This window comes from Tachysurus fulvidraco, chromosome 9 (assembly GCF_022655615.1).
Source record: "Tachysurus fulvidraco isolate hzauxx_2018 chromosome 9, HZAU_PFXX_2.0, whole genome shotgun sequence".
In the NCBI taxonomy this organism is placed as follows: Eukaryota; Metazoa; Chordata; class Actinopteri; order Siluriformes; family Bagridae; genus Tachysurus; species Tachysurus fulvidraco.
In genome coordinates, this window is record NC_062526.1 from 17,338,851 (window position 1) to 17,354,217 (window position 15,367).

At 42.2% G+C, this 15,367-nt stretch overlaps 2 protein-coding genes across 5 annotated transcripts in view; both read right to left on the reverse strand.

Annotated features, from left to right (window-relative positions):
- LOC113647473 (BOLA class I histocompatibility antigen, alpha chain BL3-7-like) overlaps nt 1-15,367 on the reverse strand; it is a 189,315-nt gene that overhangs the window by 128,466 nt on the left and 45,482 nt on the right. The window lies entirely within an intron of this gene.
- The window catches only part of fam222aa (family with sequence similarity 222 member Aa), a 39,913-nt gene continuing 26,352 nt past the window's right edge, over nt 1,807-15,367 (reverse strand). For 3 of the 4 annotated variants that reach the window (XM_047818568.1, XM_047818570.1, XM_047818569.1), the window contains exons 3-4: nt 12,426-12,615; nt 1,807-5,296 (exon numbers count right to left, since the gene is read on the reverse strand). In XM_047818568.1, coding sequence (XP_047674524.1) covers nt 3,870-5,296; nt 12,426-12,501 — 1,503 coding nt within the window. In that variant the 5' untranslated portion in view covers nt 12,502-12,615 and the 3' untranslated portion in view covers nt 1,807-3,869. The remainder of the gene's footprint in view (nt 5,297-12,425; nt 12,616-15,367) is intronic. The other variant, XM_027154189.2, reaches the window with a different exon arrangement.

Sequence of the window (15,367 nt, forward strand, 5' to 3'; positions counted from 1 at the left end):
AGCTGGTGATTACAGTGGCATCACTTGAGACTGCTTCAGTCCAGTTTGCAGCCGACACTGCATTCACTTTTTTTCACTGTGATGCTTGCTTTGGACCTTCATCAATTACATCAAGCTTGTGAACTTTGTTACCCCAATGTTAGGCTAATGTTAGGAATGTTGCTAAGATTGTGGATTCTGTGTGTATGTAAACATTGTAAATGAGCTGATTGACCCTATCATTTGAAAGGTTAACATTTTTGCTCTGTGTAAATACTGAATTCTGAGTAGATATGGAGACAGGGACGAGGGTGTGTTTTCTTTCATTTTGTCTTAGAAATTCGAAAGTTCGAGTCTTTTGTTTCTTTTTGTTTCTGCCCTCATACTGATGGTCATTCTCAAACAGCAACATTTTCTGTGCTTCAATACAAAATGTCTAATCTGGTGTCTGGTGTCTTTCATTTATGTTCTTGTCCTTGCTACCCACTGAAAAATAGCATAATGTTAACAGTTTTTTTTTACACATTAACAAAAGTGGTTGTTACAATATACAGGGTTTGGATATATATCCTTTTGTTTTTTTACAATCACTATAACACTCATTCATATCACACTCATAATAATCACACACTGTTCAAATACCTGTAATGCATTTAACTGGAACCTCACATCTTAGCTTTAGAGTATGACAGACAGAAAGGGCATCACTGTGTACTGTATGTCTTGACTTTCATTACTGAGACTAATCCATACACAGACATGCAGGTTTCACCTGAATATCACACTCCAAAGCTGCGATATGAGGTCAATTTCCCCACTAATTACAGTCATTAAACTGTACAAGTATTACCTGAGCTTTGAGTCTTATATTTCAGCTATAGAATATGATAAAGAGAAACAAAGGGCATCACTGTGTGTGTTTTATCCCCAAGAATCCACTGTTGTTGTTGTTTTTTTATTTCAGTTTCTTCAATTTTTTCATATTCTCAAAGCTGATTAGGGAGATGTTTTGAGGCTATTTCTCCCCTATAAATATATAGAACAGAATTGTATCCAGCTTTACAATAATGTCACCCCGAATATAATTACACACTCAGTGTAAATGCCCCAGTCCCTGTAACACCGTGTGTAACAATAACACTGTAACTGATTGTAATCACATACATTATATTCACCTACAGTTCTTACGCACTGCTTCAAATCAGACACGTGTCATGATCTGTGATGAGAAGCCATTTTCCTCCTGTGAGACTTTTCTTATTTTTATGGAACACAAGTATCAAATTTAAATGGCTGGGAAACTGTTGTGGTGTAAGAGGCACATCACGCTGGGTTGAGTGTTGATTATTTTTCTGTCACAGCGCAGCACATACTAAGAGCAACTAGAACTGAAAGGAGCGGCTGAGAAACTTTTGTCTATATGAATAGGAGGGATGAAAGCTTTGTGCAGTTGTGTTTGCTCGTGATGGTTTTAACGGTATGAAAGGTTTGATAATGTGAACCAGATTCTCTGAAATATAATAAACACATCTGGTGCATCAAATGCACCTTACAAGTCAAACACAACACCGCACACCTGGCACACTTGTCACACCTGTCACACCTTACACACCTGTTACGACACCGCACAAGTCACAGAGAACGAGTCTGCCTCCATCTGCCCAAAGACACGAAATATTAAAATCAACAAAGGATTTATTTCCTTCAGAATTTACGCTGTATCATCTGGGATTCGAGCGCTGCAGCTCTTACAGCATTTCAGTTTCTAATCGTTTTTGTAAACATCAAAATTTAGACACAAAAAAAAAGACACAGTCACACAAGTCGTGGTTTTAAATAAATTCTCAAAATCCATTTATTTATTTTTTTTGCACCTCAAAACAAATAGGGAATGACTATTATATAGAACAACAGGAATGTACCAGAATCACAAAAGAATTATATGACTTCTCTTTTTTTATTTTTTGTTTTGGTTTGAGCTCAGAAAAAGCAAATAAAGTTACCCTTCATACAGTCATAATAATTGCACTTCATAAATCTGGACTGCTTTTTACCTCTGGCAAAAACCCAAACACTCTCTCTACTTCCCTCTATCGCTCTCTCTGTCTCTTGAGTTTAGGAATTCAATTTTCTAATAAAACTCGACTGAGGAAAAAAAAAAAAAAAAAAAAGCTAATTCAGCACAGAGTGTTGTGGCATCAATCCAATTTCTCTTCTTATTTTTCTCTCTTTTTTGCTATTGACTTGGTCCACTCTGTCAGATAAGTGCAGCAGATTCACAGGGACTTTCACAGCAGGAATATAGGTTTCAGTGTTAAGAGACAGTGACAGTGACAGAGAATGAGAGAGAGAGAGAGAGAGGGAGAGAGAGCGAGAGAGAGAGAGAGATTCAAATTAAGGTGGAAAAAGAGAGAGAGCTAGAGAGCACCCCACACCTTGACTCTTCTCCATCAGAGAAAGAAATCAAGGCTTGGAGAAAAATGATTGTTTCATCTTTTGGGGAGAAAAAAATAAAATAAAATAAAATATAAAAATGGATTGACTGATGGATTCAGCATTTCTCTCCTGTTTCATGCACTTGGCTTTTCTATAACTCCTTAGGATTAATTGGCAATGGGAAATTAGCAGAACCACAAGAATCTACGAAGATAGAATACAGCAAATTCACTTAAACCTGAAGAGTAAATCAGGGCGTCTGCTGCAGGTCTGACCGAGTTCACATGCTAATGATAAGCAGATGGTTCTGTGTCGATGACCACGGACTCTTTTGCTAGACCACTTTTGAAAAATTGAACTCAAACTAAATTTCCTGTTGTCTGAACGTCATGAAGGTGATGAGGAGTGTATAAACACTGTGCTAGAAGCAGCAAATATTGAAAAAAAAAAAAAAAGACTTAAGTCAAGCCAAGAAAATTAATTTTTTATAGATTCTTCCTGAATAAGTCTGAAATAGTAAAAGGTTGCATTCATGTTTGATTAAATAAAAACAGTTATTGGTCGTAGACTAACGTGAACAATCAGAGGTGCTTAAAAAAATAAAAATAAAACTAAAAACATTCAAACCAAAGTGTGATTAAAGCCGGACCTTATATTGTGACGTACTTCATTCTATGTGTGAACTCAGGAGCTGTGTTATGATCAGATGCTGCTCCTTCAGTGGACTCAGTGTTAGTTTATCATGAAACAAAAGCAGTGTTCAGACCTGATCAGTCAATAGATTTTAGCCAAAAAAGATAAACAACAAAAAAAAAGGAGAAAGAACTCTTAAAAACAGTTAAAAAACTAAGACACATCTTTCTCCTTAGCAGCCAATACATCTCTTATACTACAGATATATAAACCAACAAAAATAAATTCAAGTTTTCAAGTTTCATAAATACATTAAACTCAAACGAACTTTTCCAGCTCAAACTTTCCGCAAGGTTTTGTTTTTGATTTCCAAAGCAGTGCAATTTTCATTCATAGCCATAATTATGCTTACAATTAAGTTATTATATAATGGAATATCCTTAAAGAACACTACAGCGTTTCCTCTGCAACATTTCATGTGATAACCTCTAGAAGTGTGTGTTTACATTTGAAGCTGGAATCTTCTTCACCGTATGGAAAGTCAGTTCCAGGCCAGATAAAACAGATTTTTATCACCTACAGTATTCTGTCCAAACAGATCACAAGGAGAGAAAAACATTTGAAAGATAAAAGGAAAAAAAAACCATAAAAATCCCTGTTGGCAAAAAAGTTTCTCATGCGGGATCTCTGACTTCCAGTTTCCTCCCAGTCATCAGCTAGAAGCATCCAGATCTTCCAAATTTGTTTAAAAGCAACACATCCCAAGAACTGACCCCAAATCCACAAATCCACCTCCAGTTTGATTGGAAAGTTCTCTTGTTCTATCTGTAAACAGGAAGTCGAACGTGTGCATGCTGATGATCCAGAAGTCGTGGTACTGAGATGGTTTCATAACCTTTACCCAACATCTGCTCCTTAATACACGGAGGGTGGATGTCATTGATCAGGTATTCCAGCGACTGCAAACTGCTGCTGAGAACAGAGGCATTGCACAAGCTTTTACTCGGCAAACCGCAGCAAATGCCTCCTGAGCTGTCTGTAGGTGCATGTTGGTATTGATGGTGGTAGTGATGATGATGAAGGTGGTGTTGATGAGGCAGGAAGCCCAGCTCCTTCTGCCCAATGGTTGTTGTCCCTGGTGCCAACTCCTGAGGGTTGTAGCAGTCACTTTCTGGGGTGACCATGACACTGTTCCATGGTGGGGCAAAATACTGCCCCAAAGCAAAATTCCCCTGCATGGCTGCACAGTTCAACGGTGAGGAGCTCAGTTTATCGAGGCCGCCCCCTCCACTCATGCTCGTCATTAACGGGAACGTCCTGGAGGAACACGATGCCTGGGATCCACCCACTAGGATGCTTGGACCACAAGATTCTGGCGACTTGCTAATCGCACCACTTCCACCACTTCCACTGCTGTACATCCTCAAAATGGCTTGGTGCTTCTGCTGCTGCTGCTGCTGCTTCTGCCACAGGATGTATTCCAAACTCTCTGAATATGAAGCCACCTTTGCTGTGTCCCCATTCTGTCCTGCTAGTACTGTGCCAGAGTATCCCACGTTGCCTTGCGGTGCCAGGTTTGACATATAGCTCCCCCCTGAGATGGATGAAACCCCAAGTGCAGTGGCACCTTGCTTGCAAGGGCTGGGATTGGAATTTGGGTTCGTGGGAACTGTGGAGACTTGCTGGAGGGCCTGGGCTTGGCAGTGCTGATTGATCTGGTAAATGATGCTCTGGATTGATGGGAGATTCGACTGAGAGGACAGGTTTAGCCCCCTCGTCCCTGCTAGAGGGATGACAGACCCAGCAACTGTCACGTTGGGTGGCACAGTAAGAGTTGTAGACTCATGGGGCTTTGGAGGTGCCCCGTTGAAGCCCACTTGGTAGGGAGCCACTGCTAAGTGGGCAGGAGAGACCTTAGACCGCCGGCCCTCAACGTTCTTCACCACAGATTTTGCAGAAGCAACAAATGATGATGACAAAGAAGATGAAGATGATAATAATGATGATGAAGAAACTTTGACTACGGCCAGAAGGCCCTGATAGGCACCTGGTTGGAGGTATGGACTATAACGTTGACCCGTTGTGTCATAGCCATTCACTGTGCGGTTAAGATGCTTGTGCTGTGGGACCCTGATGTTGGTAGGAAATATTTTAATGGACAGCGGGCTATTGGCTGTCTTCTGGGCATAGGCATCCAGTTCTGCTGTGCTCGGGTAGCGTGGAGTGTGGACAGCCATGCTGGGTTCACCTGAAAAAGGGGGAAAAGTCAGCGTTAATGCCATCTTCATTGTCTTTAATTCTACCAGAGCCAGTACTTTTGTTGAATGTGTTCAACTCTAAAGCTCTCTTCTTATATGCTTTGGTAATAATGTACAAGTGATTTTATCGTGTCAATTTTCCTAAGAGCTAAATGAGTACATGAAAAATACTGACAAGAAGGACAGAAAAGAAAAGGAAAGAAAAGAAGGAGCAAGGAAATGTCCATAAAGAGCTCCACAATTACAAACAAGTTCTCGCAAAGTGTCATAGAAAAATGAACGCCTGTATTTAGGTTTACTGAAAAAAACAGGTCAGTTGTTGCTATAACCACTGGACTACGGTCCTGGCAGCTATGACACTGGATGAGAAGAGAAGGTCATCATGTGTCCCAACAACAAACTTTGCTTTAAATCTACAGAAAATTTGTACATGTAAAAAATCTGTTCGACATCTGGAACCAACTCAGGAGAGCAGAGTGCTGCAAATCAATCGGAACTGATTCTAGAATGTTCCACATAACCAACTTTCCACTAGAATGTCTAGAATGTTCAGCTGGCTTTTGTGTCTGCTAAGAGGCCAGATCACTGGGCAAGACAAAGTGTGTGTGTGTGTGTGTGTGTGTATGTTCAGTTTTCTATTCAGCCCAGGTGCAGGAGAGAAGATTCGATAGTGTAATTATCCGTCATACTGCAGGTGAGCGGACACACAAAGACTGCAGGTGCTGTTCGCGGCCTAGAATGAAACTTTTAATGGAAGCTTTATAATTTCCCTCCATCTATCATCATGTGTGCTGCTTTATCTCTTGCTCTCTGTGCAAGTTCATCCTCAGCCAAATGGATCTTTTTTTTTTTTTTGAAAAACTCAATCTGTGGAAATCCATCAGCCCCTCAGGCACTATTAAATCAGAGCTTTGTGAAATTAATTCTGACCCCAGACTGGGTTACACACTGAAACCAGCACCGGTGTGTGACAAGGGAGAGAAAAACCTTTTTAATTATAGTGACACAGCTGACGTTTCTATGTATGGCTGAGTTTAAACCTCTTCTTTTAGCCATGTTCTGTCTTACCAGCCATCTCTTAAAAAATAATAAAAATAAATCTTTCAAAATTTTAACATTCTCTACAATTTAAAAGCGAAAAGGTATAAAGTACAATTAATTGTAAACAAGCCAGCTCCTATAGAGAGTTTAATCAGATACCGTATCACAGTATGTTTTGGGAATCTGTCTGTGCAATCGAGATCAAAGCTGATACGAATGATACATACTGCTTGGAAAATTATAGGAGTGAAAGAATTGACACCATTGCAAACTATGTAGGAACATGCCACTGTAAGACACGCTGAGAGGATTGTCTGTGATTTTTCCCATGTTTTGAATACAGAGTAGGAGTTGTTGCCTTCTGGCAGGAGGTTCAGTGTTCCTCACTGCAGATTAAATAGATTTAAAAACTCTGTGAAGCGGAAGTATAGAGTTGTCATTTTATGTATTCAATATTCTGTGTATTTTGTGAATTGTATTTGTCTAATGTGTGTACTGTATGGCTGCAGCATGGGTGATGGCCCAAGACAAATTTCCCTACTGGGGACAATAAAAGTTTACCTTACCTTACCTTACCTTACCTTATATCATATCATATGCCAGTCTTATTTCTAATATAAATGTAGTTACATCTAGTAAAAATATTTGCTCCTTCTGTGTGAGAAATTAAGCATGTAATGATTCATGTGAGAAACATCATTTCAGAAAAGCACACAGGAGTTTAATCAGGTTCAACTCTTCAGGAAAAAGACAAAATGATGAGGATAATAGGTTATTTATATTTGTACCAATTGATTCTGTAGAATCCTTTAACCGATTTGACGTGACGGCCATCTGAAAAACAACAAGACGGTGGCTTGGAGTTCATATCTGAGGCACACTGAGACACTGCATGGTATTATAATACGTGAAACGTTTAAAGACACGTGAAACGTCGTTCATCACAGATTCAAAGTGAAACGTATCATTAAGATTATTTAGCCAGACATTAATCATGGTAGAGGAGGCATGGCCTTGAACTCCACTAAATAAAAAAAAAACTACTTTTATAATACTGTTTCACTTAATTTCATACTGCATTTCTGGAATTTTCTACACGAGTGTGTTGAATGTATTTGGTATCAGAAAGAGAAACACATCTAGTGTTTCTAACTTTTCAGTGTTAATTGAGCAGTCCGGGTGTGGGATTAATCGTGTTCAGGATTTTACAGGTCAGCACAGCGAGGACGGTTTCCTCCGCACCTACCCCCCACCCCCACCACCCATTACCCCCGAGTCCCGAACAGAGGAAAGGCTGCGAAGGTGAGGGGCTTCTGAAAGATTGGATTTTAACGCCGTTATTCAGGCAATTTCATGGCTGCTTAAACCCGAAGCAGCGCGCATGTCGTTTAGCGCAGATAAATTGAGTGCCACAAACGACTCACAGCCTTCTGCAAAAAACTGACATTTTTATGCAAAAGTCCTAAAATTGAAGCAGCACGAAGGATTCAGTCAGCAAATGTCAGCGTGCCCTTGAGCAGAGCACAGTAAGAGGTAAGTGCGAGGGAGTTGTAATATTTTGATGCGACTTTTAACAGGCACTTTGGTGCTCATTAAAGCTTCCAGAGAGGACCAGTGCTGATAATTCAGTCTGCTGATGTGCCGAGTCGGCATGTCCTCCGTCTCCTGGTTAATCAGCTGTATAACCCTTATTAATAGGACAGCTTATTTATTATTACTAATTAACTGTCACAGGACTCATATATTACACTTTTACGCTATGACTAATAACATCAATTCAAGCTCAATTCTACCACATGCTTCAGTTTTAGCTCCCAATTTAACTCCAAATCAGATGCTTGAAGGGTCACCATAGCAACAGGTCAAGTTGTTTTGACTGTATTATAACAAGACATAAAAGATGGCTAGAGATTTAGATCCATATTGACGACAACATGCTGAATGGAAGCTAAATCGCTAATGTCTACAAAGTGAGCAAAAATAGCAGTCACTACACAACCACAAGAGACAATCTACGTGTTAGGTTGAGTGTGGTGTTAGGAGAGATGTTTTACTAAACACATCATGATGTGAAGATTCGTCTCTTAAATTGGTGGAAAAGAAAAGTGGCTGTGAGTAAAAGAGCTATAGAACATTGCTTGTGCCGCTGAGATCACTGCTTGCATGGATGTATACGATGTCATTACTAATTAAATACTTGCACTTGCTGTGTGTGTGTGTGTGTGTGTGTGAGAGAGTGTGTGTGTGTGTTAGAGAGAGTGCGTGTGAGAGAGTGTGGGTGAGAGAGAGAGAGAGAGAGAGAGAGTTGTGCTAGACTGCTGTCGCTGCCTAATTGGAGGTGCACTAACTGGGTCAGACAGTGCAGGATCCATCACACACACACGTGAACATATACACATAAATACACACACACACACACACACACACACACACACACACACACACACACACACACACACACACACACACACACACACACACGGCTGTCCAGCTCTCTCACTCTCTCTCTCTCACACACAAACACACACAGGGTCCAGTGCCACAGTGACAACTTGCACTTTGATGTTTCCTTGACAATCAAATTCCATGGAAAAGGAGTGCGTGTGTGTGTGTGTGTGTGTGTGTGTGTGTGTGTGTGTGTGTGTGTGTGTGTGTGTTACATGCAGACTGACAGACAGATTTATTCCATTTGATCTACACACTGAAACACACACATGACAGAGCAAACCCTCTGACCTACACTATTCCTTTTTCTCCTGTCATCTCCCTTCTTTCTCTTTTTCCTTTCATCTTTTCATCATTCTTTATCCTCCTTTCATTTCTTGGTTCCTTTCTTCTCTATAGCTCAATCTTTCTTCATTGTCCTCTCCTGTCTTTCTTCTTTCCCCTCCTCACTTTTCATTATACTCCACTGTCACTCTCTCAGTCTGTCTGTCTGTCTGTCTGTCTGTCTGTCTGTCTCCCAGTCCCCCTGTCTGTCTCTATCTGTATTTGTCTGTCTGTCTCACTCTATTGCTATCTGTCTACCTGCATCTGTCTCTTGCTCTGTCCCTCTTCTCTTCTTTATCTGAATCTATATGTCTGTCTCTCCATCCTTTCTTCTCACTTTCTGCCTGTCTGTCCAAATATGTATATATGTGTGTGTGAGTCACAGAGAGAAAAGGGGACGGAGAGAGACAGAGAAATAGAGGGAGAGAGACTCACACAACAGAGGTCATTAACATCAGCGTGTGAGAAAGACGATCGGAATAAAACAAAACCAAAAAGTCGAAAAATGTGTTAGAATTTTAATAAAGTTATTTTAATGATAAAAACGGACCGATAAAAGCTCAGCTCACAGGTCACATGCCGTTAACATCTAAAGCAGTATTAAAAACTCACTCTATTCCCCTGTTAAGTGATCGAGCTTCAACAGCCACCAACATCTGGAGTGTGCAAAAAACATGTACACAAACAAAACCACACGGCTGCTCACAGGGATAAACGTGTGAAGACGCACTGATGCAATCAGCGTGCACATGCAGCCACACACAGACACACACACCGTCTTGTGGGAGCGGGTTGTTTTTCAGAGGGCCTCCTGGGCTAAACGCTTCACACACTTCAGACACACACACCTTAATTACCCCCACAGAGGAACACCACAAGTTGTACGCACAAAGCACACATACACGCACACATACATACAAAGAAAAGATTGTGAAGAGAGTGGAAGAGGGGAGAGAAAGACAGAAACAGAGAGAGAGAGAGTCAGAGAGACAGCAGACAGAAAAGTATTCATTACTCTGATCCAGTCCCCCCTCTACACACACAACACACACATATTTATAACCACACCGGTTTTATACAACACAGTGTGTGGAAGAGTAAGAAAAACAGGTTAACTGTCATGGTGTGTTAAGACTCAAACCACAACAGTGCAGATAAACAACAGGAACCAATTCTAAGAAGAAACACACACACACACACACACACACACATACATACACAATCATAAATAGTACAAGAGTGTGTGGTAATCTTTTGAGACGGTGTTGTGTGTGAAAGTGCTATATGTGTGAAAGTGCTATGCGTGCGTGTGTGTGTGTGAGAATTTCATAATGATGACCTCTTTCTCAGTTCACACACATTCTTGTCTGTTGGATATACTCAGAACACACACCATGATTAAAAAAGAGAGGATGTGCATTAGTGTGTGTGTGTGTGTGTGTGTGTGTGTGTGTGTGTGTGTGTGTGTGTGTCTGAGTAAATGAGAGAGCGAGTAAGAGAGCGAGATTGAGTGAGTGAATGAGAAAGAGCAAGTGAGAGCGAGTGCGAGAGAGAGTGAGTGAGTGAGAGGAGTCCCATCTCCTAATTCATTCATACGGCAAATGCTTTATCCTTTAAAGTGTGTGTGTGTGTCACCCACATGTGAACACTGACACACCCACATGTGAACACTGACACACCCACATGTGAACACTGACACACCCACATGTGAACACTGACACACCCACATGTGAACACTGACACACCCACATGTGAACACTGACACACCCACATGTGAACACTGACACACCCACATGTGAACACTGACACACCCACATGTGAACACTGACACACCCACATGTGAACACTGACACACCCACATGTGAACACTGACACACCCACATGTGAACACTGACACACCCACATGTGAACACTGACACACCCACATGTGAACACTGACACACCCACGTGAACACTGACACACCCACGTGAACACTGACACACCCACGTGAACACTGACACACCCACATGTGAACACTGACACACCCACATGTGAACACTGACACACCCACATGTGAACACTGACACACCCACATGTGAACACTGACACACCCACATGAACACTGACACACCCACGTGAACACTGACACACCCACGTGAACACTGACACACCCACGTGAACACTGACACACCCACATGTGAACACTGACACACCCACATGTGAACACTGACACACCCACATGTGAACACTGACACACCCACATGTGAACACTGACACACCCACATGTGAACACTGACACACCCACATGTGAACACTGACACACCCACATGTGAACACTGACACACCCACATGAACACTGACACACCCACATGTGAACACTGACACACCCACATGTGAACACTGACACACCCACATGTGAACACTGACACACCCACATGTGAACACTGACACACCCACATGTGAACACTGACACACCCACGTGAACACTGACACACCCACGTGAACACTGACACACCCACGTGAACACTGACACACCCACGTGAACACTGACACACCCACATGTAAACACTGACACAGCCACGTGTGAACACTGACACAGCCACGTGTGAACACTGACACAGCCACGTGTGAACACTGACAAACCCACGTGAACACTGACACACCCACATGTCCATATATGGCCTCCAAGCAATGCAGCACTTCCTCTGTACCTTTACTTCCTACTGACTTTCTTTTGTAGGCGGAGTCATGATTACCCACAATGCCTGTGTAATGAGCTTCCGTAACGACCCTGCGGTTACCCAGCATGCCTCTGCAGGTGCTAATCTGTCTGTTCCTGATTGGTTCCTGTGCCCCTCACAGTGCCATATGCACAGCTGACTGGGTGCCAGAGCCTGCCGGTGGTACACCACACACACACACACACACACACACACACACACACACACACACACACACAAACACCACACACACACACCACACATACATACACCACACACACCCAAACACCACACACACACACCACACACTCACACCACACATACATGCACACAAAAGAAGCAAGTCTCTCTCTCCCTCTGTCTAATTCATCACGTCATTGTTTTTTTGTCCATCCATCATCTTTATCCTAATCTATCACTTTGTCACTGATTAACGGTCTTATGGAGTGCGAGTGTGTGTGTGTGTGTGTGTTTTAAAGACAGCATTTTAGGGTCATGGTTGAGGTTATAGCTATCTTGCACATCACTCAGTGTGAACAAGGACACACACACAGCCTTTTTGTTTATGAGCGTGGACAGGAGGTGTTCTGTGATTGGTTGGTTACTCACGTTTATGAACACTGGGTGTGTCCAGGCTCTTGGAGCTGTGGGAGGCATTGAGGCTTGGCTGCAGACACGCCAGCATGGCGGCTCACACACACACACACACACACACACACACACACACACACACACACACACACACACACACACACACACACACACACGATAGATGCACTCCAGAGGCACCCAGGATAACCTGCAGGATGTGAGAACAAACACACATAAGAGACATAAGAAAAGTGTGTGTGTCTGTGTTTGTGTGTGTCTGCGTGTGGTGTGTGTGTGTCAGTTTACCACAGTTGATGCCTTTAGTGAATCTATATTAACACACACAGTCTGGATTGGCTCTGTAGCAGTGGGTGAAGTCATTACTGAGTCGACCTTCTGAACTGGAAGACGCTATCTAAAGCATCCGCTACAGTAATTAGTTGCTAACGAGGCCTGCTTCATGTTCCAGATAGACAAGGTCATGACAACACACACATACACAAACAAAAACACACTCTCACACACACCCACACACTGTGTACTATAAAAAAAATTGCTTGAGAGCTTGCTGAACTTTTTATTTCACTGATGGTTGCTATTGTGAGAGTGCGACAGGCACACAGAGAGAGAGAGACAGAGAGAGAAAGATAGAAAGCGAGACAGACAGTGAGACAGTCACTAAGATAGTGAGAATGATACAGAAAGAATAACACAGTCATTGATAGAGATAGTGAGACAGACAGTGAAAGAAAGAGACAGTGAGACAGATATTGGGAGGAAGAGACAGACGTTGGGAGAGATAAAGTGAGACAGACAGTTAGAGAGTGAGACAGGGAGGCTATACAGATCACCGTATTCAGCAGCTTTTGTGCCGTTCAGCAGTAAGAGGATCACTCTTACCAACCAGACTGCACCTTTAATCTGTCACAGTTTATCAACCAATCAGATTTCACTCTCAATCTCACAACATGACCAAAACAAATGACTGTTCTGATATATTCATCTATGTTCACAGATCACACCATAACCTTTATAACAGTGACTATGCTAACACACTAAACAAATATTGATCTGCATGTTCAGGAGTGTTTGTGTGCATGTGTGTGTGTTACACACTGGCTAAATCAACTGAGCTGCTTTACAAAATCAGACGCAAAAAGCTGCTCTGTTCCCACAGTCTGAACACATTCCATAGCCAACCAAGCGCTAACACACACACACACACACACACACACACACACACACACACACACACATCTGTCTATAAATCAATCAATACGCACATTCATCTTTCTGTGTGTCTATATACCACTCTGTCATTCCATTCACAGTCAAGGGTCTGCCTTTTTATCATGTTTAGTCATTTAACAAAATTTTACAATTTTTCATTCTGTATGTCTGTGTGTGTGTGTGTGTATGTGTGTGTGTATGTGTGTGTGTGTGTGTGTGTGTGTGTGTGCGCGCAGTCCAAATGCCAGCTGGGGGAAGAAAGAGACGAGACACAGACACCATGACCCTGAAACACAGACTGAGAGGAGGGGTGATAATGCAAATGACATGCATGACCCCGTTCCACACACACACACACACACACACACACACACACACACACACACACACACACACACACACACACACACACACATCCCTAAAGCAGCAGGTTGACTGCTGTTACAATGATGCTAATGAGACACTATTCATCTGATGGCACGCAGACAGACAGTGCAGAGAGAAAAAGACAATGTGAGAGACAGAAGATGAGTTGGTGTTTGTGCTGATTGGGCACAATGGAGAGAGTGTGAGAGAGAGAGAGAGAGAGAGAGAGAGAGAGAGAGAGAGAGAGAGAGAGAGAGAGAGAGAGAGAGAGAGAGAGAGAGAGATGCAGGTAGCGAGCAAAAAAGAAAGAAAGAAAGAAAGAAAGAAAGAAAGAAAGAAAGAAAGAAAGAAAGAAAGAAAGAAAGAAAGAAAGAAAGAAAGAAAGAAAGAAAGAAAGAAAGAAAATTGAATTCTAAGAAAGATTTAATGAGATTAATGCTGACTGAATGGAGGTTGGGGGTCAAATAAGGACAGACCAACACAGACACAGGTTAAATGGTGGTTAAAGTGTGTGTGTGTTCAGTACAATCACAAATCTGTTACAAACAATGACAGACAATTTACAACACACACACACACACACACACACACACACACACACACACACACACACACACACACACACACACACACACACACACACACACACAGCTGTTCCTGCTGCCTATTTATTTGGCGAATGCTCACTGCTTAAATCTTATTAACTATGAAGGAGGGGGTGGTGCCTTCTTACATGGTTACAATGACAGACAGACAGACAGACAGACAGACGGTAGGTCAGACAGACACACTAGATGACTTGGGGCACTGTTTAAACCTGTATTGAGTGAGGGGTTAAATGTATTAATGGATTCTGCTAATAAACAAGAGAAATCATTAGCATACTAAATGTAAACATCTAACATTTCTAGCTTGTTTGATGTGACTTGGCAACTTTCTCTACATTATACCACATCCACATGTTTATTTACATAGCACTCCTCTCTACAAACTGCAAAACACTCACACTCACACACACACACACACACACACACACACACACACACACACACACACACACACACACACACACACACACACACACACACAGGCTAATCACACACAGACGACAACAGAACCGAGATTAGTGCTTGTTTGGAGACAAGGTGACCTCGTCTCCTGAGGGGCAGCAAGCACACACAATAGAACCCACACAAAGCCAAACACACACACACACACACACACACACAAAGCTGTAGAGTGAGTGTGTGGCATGACGCCTCAGAGAGACGCTAAACCAGAGTGATGTGTCTCTTTACTGCTTTGTTGTGACACAGAGACAAATACATCCGTGTGTGTGTGTGTGTGTGTGTGTGTGTGTGTGT